Source organism: Conger conger, chromosome 15 (assembly GCF_963514075.1).
Source record: "Conger conger chromosome 15, fConCon1.1, whole genome shotgun sequence".
Lineage (NCBI taxonomy): Eukaryota > Metazoa > Chordata > Actinopteri > Anguilliformes > Congridae > Conger > Conger conger.
The window spans coordinates 21,976,792-21,992,387 of record NC_083774.1 but is presented as its reverse complement, the minus strand read 5'-3'; the positions used below and the strand labels follow the sequence as shown (position 1 = coordinate 21,992,387).

The window sequence follows — 15,596 nt, the reverse complement described above, 5'->3', positions numbered from 1 at the left end:
TAGGAAGCAATTGGTTTCAATTAGTGCTGATAGTTGAAGCAGCCCGTTAAGTTTAAGGGACAATTACTTTTTCACAAGGGTGATATGGGCATTTAACAAAATTTTAAAAATGTATTGAGTTTACTCATATTGCCTAGAAATCTGAAACCCTTCAGTATGACAAATAATTGAGGGAATCAGGAAAATACTTTTTCATAGCACTGTTAAGTGTAGCCTTTGGAAGAATTGATGGTGTAAGGATGCAATTCCTGCTCAAATGTAAGCAAAAACATTATTTGCAGCATATCTTTTCAATTGCAAAATGAGTGTCAATTTTTTTAAGTATGGGTTATGACTGAACACATTTTAGACTTTAGAAAAGCATGTCTTCAATTATGTGTGGTGACAACATGCTGATGTTGACACCTTTGGCACAGAAATCATTTTCATGTTAACAAAAAATGTTGATAGATGTCAAATTAATATACTAGCAATGACTGTAAACAGTCTAGTCTCATGCAGCTTTTGAAGCGCCCATTTACCCATTTACCCTACACTGAGAAACCATTTCCAAGCCAGTATACAAGTGCCTGTTATATAATGAATCTTGTGATGCCCAAGTTTCTAGGAGGGGAAAAACTGACACTTAAACAAAAGAAAGGTTAAGAGAGATTTTTTATTTTACATAAAAAAGGGTGCAAACTTGAGTTTCCCTTTAAGTGTGGAGGGAGTAAAAAGTGAAAATTTTAAAGGTCACGTGACATTTTCACATGAAGCCTCTGGAAAATAGGCATTTAAGAGAATCAGGACCTTTATCTTTCTGTAACTTAAAAAATAATACGAAGAATAATAATTATTATAATAATAATGATTTTTAAAAAATCTAAATCAGAAAACCAAAATGGGTCCTTCAGGATTGAAGCCCTTAACCAGGATAAACCATTCAAATACATTTTTGAAGTGACATTCATTTCAACACAATATTCATAATACAGTTTTTAAGACTCGACTCTTAACCATAGCTTTGAAACCACTGCCTGGACAAGAGGAAAAATAGACTCTTGTACTGTACATGTCTGATTTCCACAGTTTTGAAGAAGAAAATAAAAATAAAATCAGGCTTGTCTTACAGAATCCAACTAACATAAAAACAATGGTGAACTTTGTACAATTTTACAATTGGAAATAATTATATATTGCAGTCATGTTTGTTACCCACCCTCTCCCCATCTGAAACGGAGACAAATCTACAGTATAGCGACTTAAAAAGTGCCAAAGAACCAAAGACAACATAAATTATGCTCCATCAGCTTTCTCTCTTTCTGCAGCTTTATTGTTGAGGTTTTGCACACCATTTTGACACATGCAGGGAGAAAACATGACAAACTGGTGACACCGGCCATTTCTAAACAAATGACACTCATCAAGAGGCAAAGTGTCTGGAATAGATGTTGAAATGTAATGTAATGTAAAAAGAGAAATGTGCGCTCTGGAAATCAACTTAACGAGAGTAAGATTGTGGCAATTCTGGTTAGATTTTTAAAAAAGTGTTTAGAATTAAAGTACAATTATGGCTAAAGGTGATACCAGTGTAACAGCCACATGCTCAGAGCTGACTACAAGAAAGCCGTTTATGGAACCAATCGCTTCCGGGTCCAAATTGCCATGCAGATGCAACCAATGGAGACAGGACTTTAGATACCCTTTGTACATTCTGACAACCCATGAAAATGGGAATAGGAATTCCTTCTTGGAGCACTTGTGCAATCCTTTTTAAAAATGTATATTCTTAAAAAGGTACAATATAATTTATTCCTTTATCTGTGATGCTGGCAAAACAAAAAGCAAATGTAGTAAAAAATAAAAGAAAAAAGAAGCAAACTAAATGTAGTTCCGATAAAAAATAAAAGGTAAATACCAAAAATGCCCATTTTTATTATTTGCTATAAGAAAGGCAATGGAGTCAGAAACCAATGCAAGTCATTTTCTAATTTTCCCAAGAGACTTCACATCAAGTCTGTCAACTTAAAGGGAAGAGTACATATCAGCCAAGAACAGCCAAAATAGAAAAGTGATCTCAGCAAAAACCAGAAGGAAGGCTTGCACAGACTCTGAACAGGATCCGTTTTGGTTGAAGAGGAAAATACGATCAGCTCCCAACAAGGATGATCTTACAACTCCTTGCTGGATGCTCCCTCCTAACTGGAAAAGCATGTCTCTGTCTCTAACACTTTTCAACTTCACACACAAGTTCTAACGGGTCGATGACATGACACCATCTTCAAGGAAATCACTAAAATGTCTGCTTCATCTTTCCAGTGTTCACTGGTAAAGACCTCGCAGTCAATGGGCTGGCATCAGGGAGAGCAGACAGGAGAGAAAGAATCAAGGATTCATAGTAGTCAGTTCACTCTCCCGGGCCAATACAAACCGGTGTGAGCATTTCAGTGCAGTGCCCCGTGTGGGTTACATAACATTCTACTACTGGGGAGACTGTCCAGCAGGTGTCCCTGTTCTCCCTGCAACGTCTGATCCGAACCTTTGACCGATGACAACGCCACCCGCAGAAAACTACAATTCTGGCAGAGATAAAAAAAATTATAATTAAAAAGTCAAGGGATCAGCAGAATAAAGCCAGAGGGGACAGCCCTCTAACCCCGGTTGCCACACATCTAAGAGAGAAGCTCAGTTCTGAAAATATACTGAACAGCATACTGGGCATGGAAAATGGAAAGCTGCTCAGAGAACACAACAGATAGAGCACCCCACAGCGGACGGGCAATTCATATCAGCCAGCCAACACACCCAAACCTGACCTGACCAGTAAAGAAGGCCCAGAAATCACCCTTAAAACTTAAAAGCACAGACCGTGGATCAGCATTCACCCCGTTTCTGATTAAATATACAAAATGGCTGCAGCTAAAATTAGTGGCATTTCAACTGATCCCAGGTATACATCTGGGACTGAAAGCTCTGCAGAAAAGAGTCTGCAATGCATCCAGAATATAGAGGCACATGATGCATCATTTTAGCAGTGAAATACCAACTCGCTCAAGAAACTAATCATTCACATAAAATATAATCTTTTTGCTATGAGTGAAAGACCTGAAAGAAAACTCTACTCCCATGTTTTTTCCCCCCCCCATATTCAAGTACATTTGACATATTAATTTAGACTGCAAAGCAACTGAAGCACATCACAAAATTAAGAGAGGGGGGTGGGGGGGAGGGGGAACTTATACACGTATACAGACTTCCGAGCACAGAAATATACAGTCCTGTTGTACAAAGATGTTTGTATGAAGTCATCTTGAGCCCTTGGTGGCAGCCAATGGTGGTGTTGTAATAAGACAAGTTTGTCTGTATAAGACACCAATTCCAGCACCCCACCAGGAGGTGAATTTCATAGACTAGTGTTATATTTAATGGATTCAGCTTAATTACAAACATACATGCACACGCGCACACATAAACACACACACATGCACGCGCACACGCGCTCTCCCTCTCTCTCACACACACACACACACACACACAAGCTCGTACACACACCAAACACACACATACTCGTACACACACCAAACAAACACATACTGTGTATGTATGTAGGTCTGTGTATAAATATATTTATATACATTTGAGAATTATGAAGGGAGTAATAAAAAGGAAGAATTTTGGTAAAATGATAATATTTCATAAATACTAGGAAATAACCTTGTCCATTAGGCTTCTGTTTATATTTTACTTTGCTATTACAACACAGATGAAGTCATGTAATTTGTCACAAGCTCAACAGTACAGTACAGGACTGGGGATCTCACCTCAGGTAAACAACAAGGGAAATGTAGTGCAGTCAAAAGTCACCAGCTGTGGTTTCACTCTTCCCCAGAAAAGCATGGCCATTTGGATTAAAAAGATTACAGTATATCATACATTTTCAGTTCACATTTAGTATATATTATGAAATGAAATACAATTCTTAAAAAAAAATTATGAAAACCCTATGGAATTAATGCAGCGAACAGGTGTCAACAGAAAAAAGCAAGGCAACATTGTCACTACTTACATTTACCACTTTTGCATTCATTCAAAGCAAATCCTCTGCTACATCTGAGAGGAACAAACAACAGGAATATTAAAAATGAAAATACACTTTTTCCAGAGAACCTCTGCTGGCTTTCTTCCCGTGCGCTCCTTTCCCGAGTGAACGCAGTCACTTTTGGTGAATCTTGCTGACATCCTAGTCGAAGGAGACCGAGCAATCCCAGCTTTGTGACATTCCCAATTTCAGCATGGCAGCTCTGTTTATGGGGGCATACGTCGTATGTCAAAGTTCATATGAAGATAAAAAAAAAGGGGAGTGGGGAAAAAATAAAACAAAAAAACCCAAACTAAACGGAAGCCAGGAGTCCATTTCTCATCGCTCAGTGCCTTGAGTTTTGACAGAAGACTGAATTTGGTATAGTTGGCATTAATGGACATCTTGTGAAGAGTGTAAAATGTGGGCCTCTCATTTGAAGGAGGGGGGGGGCCCCTCTCCCAGTCTGGGTTGCTGCTCTGAACCAGGATGTAAGAGTTCCAGGTTCCTGCAGAGAAAGAGTCGCAAAGGAACAAAATGGCGTCTCGCCATGGGCCCCAGAGCGCGGCCCTGATCGGCTCTGCTGAGCGGTGAACTGGTTAAGGCATTGAACAGTAGAGATTGCAGGGGCAGCTGGTGCCAGTGTATTAAGAGTGCACTCATGGTCCCACACTGAGTCTGTCCACTCTCCAGTATCCCCAGACCCAGGCCTGGAGTTTGGTCACTGTCTCTGGAGTGCAGCACAGTTCTCTGGGGCACGCACTGTTTGATGGAACAAGACAACAGCACTGTACGCAACAAAATCTAACAATCAGCGCCCAGGTCAGGACATTTACAATGTAGGGCAGTACGTGAGACAGATCACCTAAAAGCTTGCGGTTTCGCCGTGCTTCAAATTAGAATACTTCATTACTGGAGTGAGAAGGCAGTACTGGAATAGCAGAAAGGAAATTAAATCATTCCCCCATCCCCAGTTACAGAGACTTTAAAAGGCCCACTGAACAAAGTGAATCCTCTCAAGGCCTGTTTCTACATTCTATCAACATTCTACTTTGCAGGCTATTTCCAAAGTGATCTTGGAGAGTAAATAATTCCACTTTTTCCTAATTTCTTTTCGTTTTCACCTGGAAAGCATAAAGCATCAGTATGAGGAAAGATATTCTTAATATACAACCTTCTAAATTTGACCATTCTGCTAAGGAAATAACTCTCTCAGTTAAAGCCCACCCAATTTTTTCAGTGAGCGAAAACACCAGAGAACAGCACAAGTAGTCACTAGGAGCAGCATCTCCACTCATGCCCACAATCCCACCTATCCTGACTATCGCACTGACCGATCACAATCCTGGAGCAGGAATTAATTAGGTACTGGACTGGTATGAGATTGTCAGGAAATCAGAGCAACAGTCATGAGGGCTCAAACAACACATGCCCATTTTACCACAAAAAAGGCCGAGAAGCAGGCAGTTGGAATGATTTGTAATGTGTGGCGGTGGAATATTGAGAATGCTTTCAAACAAGCAGCTTTAAACAGAGTTTGTCAGAATACAGCGGCCTAACATATTCATACTGTAGTTATCTTTTCCTTTTGGCTCTCAACCAGCAAGAGTGGCCCCTGGCTGCCCACTGGCATTGCTGTGCAAGGCTAGCACCTGAGCTTTCTCCCATCCACAAACACACACACAGGGGCGACCACTGCACAGGCAAAGGGGAGAACAAGGGCAAGCTCCTGCTCTTACATTCTGGGTGATGACATCTTTGCCTTCAGTCCACGCTGCAGACAGAGTGCACATTGAGGCAGTGTGGACACAGAGGCACGGGAGCAGCCACGGCCAACAACTCAACCCGCTTCACAGGATCAGCACACCACTAAACACATCGCCTGGCCGAGAGGGAAATCCATCACCCCCTAGATTTTTATACTGACTGAAATCTTACAAAGATACCCGCAACACATTAAGTGGCAATGTCTAAAATAAGATGCATTACAATTGCATTTAATGCCAGATATTCAGAGACGGCTCGAGAGTACGTTACAGCCAAAAAGCAAGGGCCACTGTTAAGACTACTGATTGACCACTAGACCACTACTGTCTGACCACTGACCAACAGCATGGTCCAGTACAATCAATAAACGGGACATAAATCAAACACAGACAGGAATGTATAGAGCTCCTGCTAGCTCCGCGCCCAGCACTGTGTGACCAGTAACGCAGCCCCCAGCCCTGCTGCTGTGCGAACGGCGTATGAACCGCAGGAGGACCAGGGTCCGACCGCCCACAGCCAGGGCCCCGCCAGCCTGCCTCCTCACCGGGCGCCTGAGCTCTTCACTTTCACTCCCACTGGAGCCAAAAATAAATAAATAGAAAAAGACAGCACCCCCAGAGGACAGGGGGCGGGTGGAGGAGTGGTACGAAAAAGCAGGTAATCAGGTGCAGGGTCGCCCCCAGGGGCCGCCGGTCTCCTCTACATCCCAGTTGGAGGGTCATGTCCATTAAGCCCTTAACCTGCTTGCATGAACCGAAGAGAAAAAAAAAGGCGTGTGTGTGCGCGGGTGGGTGGGTGCGTGTGTGTGTGTGTGTGTGTGTGTGTGTGTGTGTGTGTGTGTGTGTGTGTGTGTGTGTGAGAAATAGAGTGGAGGGGGGGTTGGGGGCAATTCCCGTAGAGACTAAACGTGCATGCCTCTCATCAGCAAGTCCCCTCGCGCCAATTCAGCTCAACATCTTTCAGGCACTCTTCGTTTATTTCTTTTTTCATTTTCTTCTTTTTCTAGTATTTTTATTTTTTTCCCCCATTTTCCTTTGTAGATTTCTCTTTTTAAAAACACACCCAACCAAACGATACAGGATGGAGGAGGAGGAGGATCACTTGTGCCTCGGGGTGTTCTTCTTCCGTTTCCGCTTGAAGAAGCAGCAGCACCTGGAGAGAGGGAGAGAGAGATGTTCCCTTACACCTTCACCCAAAAACCGCCTCAACTTCCACACAGACAGCACAGGCTCATCCTCTCAATCACAAGGGGGGAGATGGTCTCATCTAAGCTGCAGAAGGACTCAAAGAACCACATAGCCAAGCTCATGACAGGATGTCCTATACTACAGAGGGCTTGACCTTAATTCTGGAATTTCTTCCAGCATGGCACTTCAGCACAAACACAATTATTGAATTGTTAGTTCAAATTACAAATAAAGTCAGTAATTTTAAGAGAATAAGTATTAGCAAATGGACCAATCAACTCTGGGTTAGTGCTAAAAGGACCCCAAAATGTGTGGTCGTGGCATCCCGTCCACTAAATAGAGCTTGTATTAAAAACCTTCAGCCACTATTGAAAGAAAAAAAGAAAGTGTTTTATTCGGTCACTAAAAATGAATGTGACTGGGTATAAGACACATTTAAAAAGGTAACTTTTTTTAAAATCACAGATACTTATGCGGTAGAGCATAAGCACATCCAGCACAATCACATGGCCAAAACGGTACAGTTAAAATGACGACGACCACACGACAGAATGGTCCTGTGAAGATGGTGAAGATCATGCAGTGGAGAGAGCTCCAGACTATGACACACAAGAAAGCGGTCAGGCTCGTCATGGGCCTTTCCCCCCCAAAGATATCAGCACTGAAAGTTGGTGAGCTCCAGTGGGGTGTACAGGCCTCCTAAAACACTGACACTATTAACCCCAGTGCAATATGTAACCCCTACTCTGTGTGGACCTGCACATCTCCCTGTCCCAGCAAGAAAGTCTGTTTTATAAGAGAATAGTCAGGCTCTCCACAAATGACCCATACTACATGTTACATATCTATATGTCTCTATATACTAGAGAACAGACTTATAAAAAGTCTCTTATGGTCTACTTTTGTTAAGTAAGCTAGTAACGCTGTCTTTTGAGGATGAAGACACATTGGGACATGTAAATGATAAGAATGCAGAGGCCTGCAGTAAAGAACGTGTTGCTAAGTTTCATGTATATCTTTATTGCTAGACATCTCTCCCACAATCTCAATTAGATGCGTCTGTGAGATGTTTGTTTGGTCTCAAAAGCGGGCAGCTGTGGAGGTCAGAGGGAGGGTGTAAAGAGACATCAGGAATGGGGTCTATTCACCAACGCACTTGCATTTGCCAGCTTGCTGCATCGTCAGAAAGCTACCGCAAAGTATATTACAGTGCCAAAGCCCGCATTCCAAAAATTATGGATTCGTGCAAATGACTTTTTTAAAATTATTTTTCGCCGGTGGCAGAAAGCTAGTCTTCAGTAATAAGATTTATCAACCAAATGTGTTAGGGACAAATTAAATTCAAGTTTCATTAAGCTTTAACTTATCCTAGTCTTATGAATATCTTGCTTTGCGAAGTGTTTTGAAAGCAACGCTTTCGTCTTTTAATGACTGATTTGCAGATGGCTTCTCTGTAGGCTATGACTGTTAGAGAAGCCTCATCGTGATGTAAAACGGTATTAAAAGCTTAAACTCTAATATGTTCTTGCAGGGTATGATGCCACATCTACAGTAGACGTTGGCCAATCACACAGCAGCACAGCAGCCACCCAATTGAACCCCCTCGGGTATCCCTGCACACCCTCACCCTCCCCAAAAGCACAGGCTGTATCTAACTGGCTCATTCCTCATTCGAGTCTAGTCTGGTCCACTCCCTTCGGTTTGATGTGGACTGGAGAGAGGGACTCACCACAGGTTGAGCATTTTCACGCAGCTACAGAGAGTGTAAAGAGAAAAGACAGAGAGATTAATACACAGAGGTGTGATGATGGGGAGGACAAATCCACATGCCAGGCACACATGCACAGGGGAGACACGAGACAGACAGGCCGGGAGGGACTCTTCCAGGGCACCTTTCACACAATGAGGCCCTCCTGGAATACATACACCACACCCCTGTACAGTGTGCACACATGCACTCACAGTACACACCATTACATTAATGTACATACACATCTATTTCAGGGCTTCCCCAACATTTTTCTGATGTGACCTCAAATGAACGTTCACAAACTTACAGGACCCCAACACCCCACCCACTCAGATCTTGGGCCTAACGACACCCTTTAGCCACGTCTATACTGGAAATGTACCACAACCTCTTCTGCCTCATTATAGCTTGTCTGGCTTTATTATAGTTGGGTTGTTGTAATGCTAAACATATAGTGGCCTACATTCACATATTTTAAAGGGACAAAAATGACTGCCTATTTTTTAACCATCAAATGCTCTTTGGATGTTTCGGGGCGTAACCCTCCTTGTGGGCTGCCTTGGTAGCAATGTTCGCTGGGTGGCTGTGATGGCCCGAGAATTTGCACTGCCTGACTGGTTTGAATGCAGCAACTGCTATATTTTTAAAAGAGATTCAGACAGTCTGGAAGAAGATGATATAAAGCTTTGTCATCATGGGTGTGCTTCGAGGCATTTGAGGCAGGGTTGAGAATGGTGGGGACGTTTTTGATTGTAAAACAAAAGCAAAAAAAAAATGCTGCATAGTATGCCTTTAATGTTAATGTTCTACTTAGTGATAAAAGTTTCAACAACAATTATTTCATTTTTTAAGCTGGACAAGAAGGTGCAAGAAAGCAGGAGATTTCTCCTTCCCAGACTAACTGATATTTAGGGATAACCTGACCTCCCATGAAGTGACCAAAGATGTACACGCACAGAAATTAAGCAAATTTCCAGTAACCGCACTCAGATGTCTCTGGAACTTGTGTGTACAGTCTCCGGATCAAAAGCAAATCAATCAACCATTTCTAAAATTTATTCTTTCAGTGTTTTTAAACCCCTCAAATACTATTTTTGACTTACTACCCGGCAGGCCAAGATAGTACATTACATATAATAAGCTTACAGCAGCACACAGGTGAACCTGAAGTTAACACCAGGAGCCCACTCACTCAAACTGGGACAACAAGGCTTCAGGAACCCCACAACGGGCTACAATGTGCCATCATCAACCTGCACAAAGCAATCAGCTACAGTGCTGTCTATCACAAAAGCAAGCCAATGACAGCACATGAAACCATTTTGAGGATTCCAGAAGCCTTACTGCCTCAATACTAGCGTTCAACAGAGGCAGCCAACCAGGTAGGGTTGGACACAATCTAGTTGAAACAAGGCTTTTCAGTCACATGTACAGAGACAGGCAAATACAGAGAGGATCAATACCCTGGATGAGTTCACCCTCCAATAATAAGAGGAAAGAACGGGCAGGCAGGAAACCACACACAACATTGAGAGAGAATACTCAAGAGACTAATAAAGAGGAAGTGAGAGAAAGGTGACAGAAAGAGGGGGAGAAAGAGGGGGAGTGAGAGGAGGTGATAAAGACAGGAGCGAAAGGGAAGGTGTATGAGATAGAAAACCACCATTTGGAAGGGAATATGAAAATGAGGGAAAGGAGAAACATCAAATGAGGAAGTCAGTTCATCCAAAAATCCATTCAGAATTATTCATGTGGGATCTTAGTATACCTCCTGAAATACCTCTCACTGATGCCCAGAAGGTCAAATATCTCATTCTGAGGCTAATCATGACTAACGGACAATGAAGCACAATGAAGTCCCATATTAATCTCTGATTCAGAAAGGACTCAACACTTGTGGGACAAAGAAAAATAAATGTGTACACGATGCAGCGCTGCAATTTTAAACATTCTTACACAGATCATGCACAACAAGTCTTAAGTTTACATATGGAAGCTCAGGGGAGAGGGGACTAAACCTGCATTTGTGGAGGGAGACTAGGCCAGCCCGTTCTGAAATGTATGGTCATGTTTTCGGGAACAGTTAGAGGCTACTTAAGCTATCCGTTTGAGAAGTGCCAATAAAATCAGTGCTCGAGAGAGCAGTGTGAAGGAGACAGAAGGGACTACGTTTCTGAACCATGTTTGATCATCATGCTTTGAGGCATAACCATGGAAACCATGGTGCACATTAGCACATGCTAATTCAACAGCATTGGCAGTCTCTTTCAAACCTGCGCATCAGAATCAAAGGAATGAAAAGACATGCAGTGAAAAGACAGCTTGCTGATGGGGTACAAACCTCTCGAAGGAACAAGTAAGTAAGAAACAAAAAAGAATGAATTAAGAGAAAGACAAAGAAAAAAAAAAAAAAGGAAAACTGGAGGTGGTGGGACAAGGTGGTTAAGTGGTGATGGCTCAGAGATGGAGTGGCTCCATCCCCCCACACGAACCACACAGAACTGCTGCAATGCAATCCTCAGAACAGCTATCTCTGAGGAATATGTGAAACCATTAACTAATGAGAATGTAGGTCCTTCATTTATAGAGATCCAGTCTGCACCGTATGGACATGAAAAAAAGCCTCACCGTTCATTCCTTATCGCGTTTTCTACAGCACATAATTATTATGGACATGAGAAGCTCAGCTGTTAAACCAACCAGGTATACACAGCTAGGCTGTCAGATTTTAGAGGTGGCAGCATACAGACGAGGAATAAAAATAGTTTTACATATGCTCTGTAAAACCAAAAATGTAATCCATACACCTTTAAGTAAGTATTATTTTAAAATAATTAAGTGTCAGCTGTAAGTACTGAAAAATATGTATTTTTTATTGCAGAAGGCATATTTTTAAAAAAACTACATTTATAGACAATTTTTTAAAACTATTTGAATATAAATATTTAAATATTTACATAGTAGGCGTAGAATATGTGACTGCTATAAACTGAATTTTAACATGAAGTTATTTATATTAAAAAGAGATTTTAACTTTCCTTCCTTCTCATTTGGAATCCATCTCAAGCACTGTGTATAATATCAAATATTATCTAAATAATTATTGAAATAAGTCTTAAAGTCTTAAAGCCATATTAAAAGGTACAATAGGGAAGATGTTTGTGTTAAAACATTGTTACAAGACCATAGTAAATCCCTTCCGATCAGGGAAAAGGGCTCACTGACATGTTGACTCACACTGCCTGTGTTTATAGTCCATAAATTCTGGTTTAAAAGTGTACATTTGTTGGGCCGTCACTCTGTATCAGAACATTGTACAGCTGTACAACAATTACAGCTCATTGGTTGAAAATTGGTTCTAACTGCCACAGCCAATTGGTGGGGGCTTATTCTGATTGTTCGTGCAGCTGCCCAAATTGCACTCCAGACAAGCGATCACTGAAACTCTGTATACTATTGCTTACTATCCAAGCGAAGACGACATTACTAGTTATAAAACATACCAGTTTGTTATTGGTAGCAAGAAGTAAATTAGCTGTAGTTAGCTTGACGAATTTACAAATATCCACTTACGATACAATATAGGCAATACGAACATAGTAGCAATTGCACAAGCGTTGTGCTTCAGGTGGATATTTGTAAATTCAGGAAGCTAACTAGTAACAGCTCATTTGCTTGTTACTGATAGCGAACCGGTCTTATTTTCTCACTAGATAAGCAATAGTATACAGAATTTCAGTGATCGCTTTTCTGGAGTGAAATTTGGGCAGCAACGCGTACCTTTTATCTCTTTACGTGTTCAATCATGCGTGTTTAGCTAAACCTTTATTTGTCTCAAACTGTAAGTTGCAGTTGCATCATTTGTAGTACAAGATCATATCTTTGTTATATATCCAGTTGGTTCCATAGCCAAATAAGTTGCCTGCTCATTATATAGTTGGTTAGCTAAAGTGAGAACTTCAAAAAGAGAAATCGTATAAATAGTTTTGTGAGGAGTCAGAAATTGCATATTGTACCTTTAAAACAAACATCAAGGACTAATTTAGACCAATACGAAACCATCATTTTCTCAGAAATGTTTTTAAAAATGTTATCATTTTGGCCATGGCAGGTTATAAGTTTAAGTTTTAACAAAATAATGAATTTTTCCCAACAAAATAATGTGCAGTTGATGAAAGTAAATGCAACCATTTTGGCCCACTAAAACATCCTTTTTTTATTTTTATAAATGCCCCTAGCTAGTTATACCCTTCTTCTTTAGTTTTACAGGCGGCTGACCCACGCTAAAATGTAACGCCAGGTTATATGTGTAATGACTGCTCTAAATTTATGATGATTAAATAAACAAGATATACGGTTATATCAATCATCATCCCATCCCTACACTGTGCCATGAAGGGGCAGAGATCTGAAGACAGCAGCTGCTATTGTCACAAGAGGGAAGGAGAGCCGGATCTACCCTCACAACAGGGGGGAATGGAGGAGAGGGATGGAAGGAGTTAGGGAGGAGTGAGGCAGAGGGAGAGAGATAAAGAACAGAAGAAGGTGAGAGCGAGAGAGAAAGGGAGAGGAGAGATTCTGAGAGGACAGAGCAGAGCAGAGTAGAATTCTCCAGGACGCTGAATAATTAATACATACTTGGCCTCATCCACCACTTCCACCTCTGCCTGTGCCGTGATTGGTGCATTGGAGTGGACTGCCAGTGGGTCATCTGCATTCAGCTCCCCATTGGTTGAACTGACCACCTTGAGAAATTGTCGACACAAACAAGCGTGCGTTACTGACTGCAAGACAAAGAGCCATGGTGAGGGTTCACTGATCGTGGCAAAGCCTGTTCACTGACAGGCATCTTGGGGGCCCAAAAAATCCACCAGTGGCCGTGTAGCTCAAAGACTGTGGCCTTACCCAGTACTGCAGAACTACCACACAACACTCGCCGCTGGCTGTCTTTAGCAGCACAACCTGTACCAGGGCCCACAGCTGGTGAATCAGGAATGAGTCAGTCTGCCCCTGCCATATGGGCCCTAGCAGATTCCCGAGGGGAATGGATACGTCAGCACTGCTCCCCATCCCTCCCTACCTCCCTGTGAACCTTAATTGTTGTCTCTGTGACTTGTGTATCAGTATTTTAGTTGGCTAGGTAAGCAGTGTTTGGATAGTTAACTTTGGTGACTTTTGCTCTGTTTGTTTGTTTGTTCAAAAAAAAAAAAAAAAAAAAAAAAAAAAAAAAAAATGGCCCTTGTCCTTATCTTTGTTGTACAGGTAGCAGTTGAAATTGTACTTACCTCTAGGGTCTTTCAGCGAACTTATCCCTGGTTATGGGTATGCACTTTGTTGTACGTCGCTCTGGATAAGAGCGTCTGCCAAATGCCAATAATGTAATGTAATGTAATGCTCCATGCAGCACAATGCTGAGAGCCTGCAGGGGGGGGTTCACGTGTTTACACAACCGGAATAACATGAGGGTTGGCTGGGGAGAGCGGAGGAGCAAGCATGAGCACATGATGGTTTCTCCTGTCCAATGGGGACGCTGCGTTTGAGGGCGAGCGCGGGGAGGGGGGGCGGAGCGGCGAGGGTGCGGTACCTGCACTGATCCCCCGTGCCTGTCCGCAGCCAGGTGGGAGCTCAGGTAGGAGGAGTTTGTCTGCCGATTGGGCTGCACTTCCCATGCTCCTCGGCGGTCTGAGGCGGCGGTCTGCTTGGAGGGAGGGGGGTGGGCGCAGCAGAGGGTGGGGCGTGAGGTGGGCAGGGGGAAGCGGGTGTTAGTGAGCAGGGGGGGAGGGGGGGGGGACATTGGTGGGGGCGGGGTGGCGGGAGTCGTGCGGGCGGGGGCGGGGCGGGGGACAAACAGACGAGCAGAAAAAAAAAGGTGCAGCAAAGCGAGGAAACAGCATTAGTGATCAGGAGCAATTGGTCCAATCAAATCACAGAATGAAACCATAAAGTAAATAAAGGAAAATAAATACATATAATACGCAAAAGGTGCCTATGTCTGGATGCACACTGGCTATATTAGCCCCACTAAATGTGTTAACTCAATCATTAACTTGCTCTGTAGTGTAGATGGGATTGGTTTAAAGATGTCACAAACTAATTTTTGTCTTCAGTTCATGAACACAGAGTTAGTTCCTCGACCAGTAAAGCTTTACAAGGCATAATATCAACACAGATCTCATCTCTCTCAGCAACTCCCACCCCCAGTGTGAATTTCAGATTACAGTATAGCTGATCCTACACAATAACCTTGTCTGTCTGCCACAATCATTTATTCCAAGGATGAGACTTGGCAACAGACAAAAGGCACTCTTTTTTCTTTCTAGACTCACTGCAAACAAGAGAGGGAAAAAATCATAGCTTTCATTCTTCATGTTCTGTGAGTAAAAAGCGATTCCCTGTCTTACTACCCATTCATTTTGGCCCGAGCCGTTCGCATCAAAACATGCTGTCAGCTCCAGCTACTTGATACCTTAGTATCAGGCTTATCTGGGGTGTAGAAAAATATGAGGGAGTAGTTTATCGTATGGAAAAAATAAAAAATAAAAAAATAGTGTACACTTCAAAATGGACTCGCAGCCATTTCAGGCAAACGTCCTTGTGCGTTTTTGACACAGCCAGGTGTAGCAGAGAAGTAATAAATAAAATGAGCATAACTAGGAGGCTGCAGGTTTATACCCTTATTTGCATTTAAGCCAAGTGAACTGCTCCAGCGAATGTGCCCAGCTGTGTAAATGGAAAATATACGCTGTGCAGGCCTCCGCTGTCTGCCAGGAAAATAAATAAGAACAAATGAAGTGCACGTCGACTGTATGTGCTTATGCTTAATTGCTTGGTGCAG

General features: G+C 42.3%; 1 protein-coding gene across 6 annotated transcripts in view; it reads right to left on the bottom strand.

Moving 5' to 3' along the window:
- Positions 1-636: 636 nt before the first annotated feature.
- Positions 637-15,596, bottom strand: part of csnk1g1 (casein kinase 1, gamma 1) — a 61,827-nt gene continuing 46,867 nt past the window's right edge. For 3 of the 6 annotated variants that reach the window (XM_061221286.1, XM_061221285.1, XM_061221290.1), the window contains 4 exons: positions 14,346-14,456; positions 13,400-13,506; positions 8,741-8,764; positions 637-6,976 (listed from right to left, as the gene is read on the bottom strand). In XM_061221286.1, the coding sequence (XP_061077270.1) occupies positions 6,922-6,976; positions 8,741-8,764; positions 13,400-13,506; positions 14,346-14,456 (297 nt within the window). In that variant the 3' untranslated portion in view covers positions 637-6,921. The remainder of the gene's footprint in view (positions 6,977-8,740; positions 8,765-13,399; positions 13,507-14,345; positions 14,457-15,596) is intronic. The other 3 variants (XM_061221287.1, XM_061221288.1, XM_061221289.1) reach the window with 3 other exon arrangements.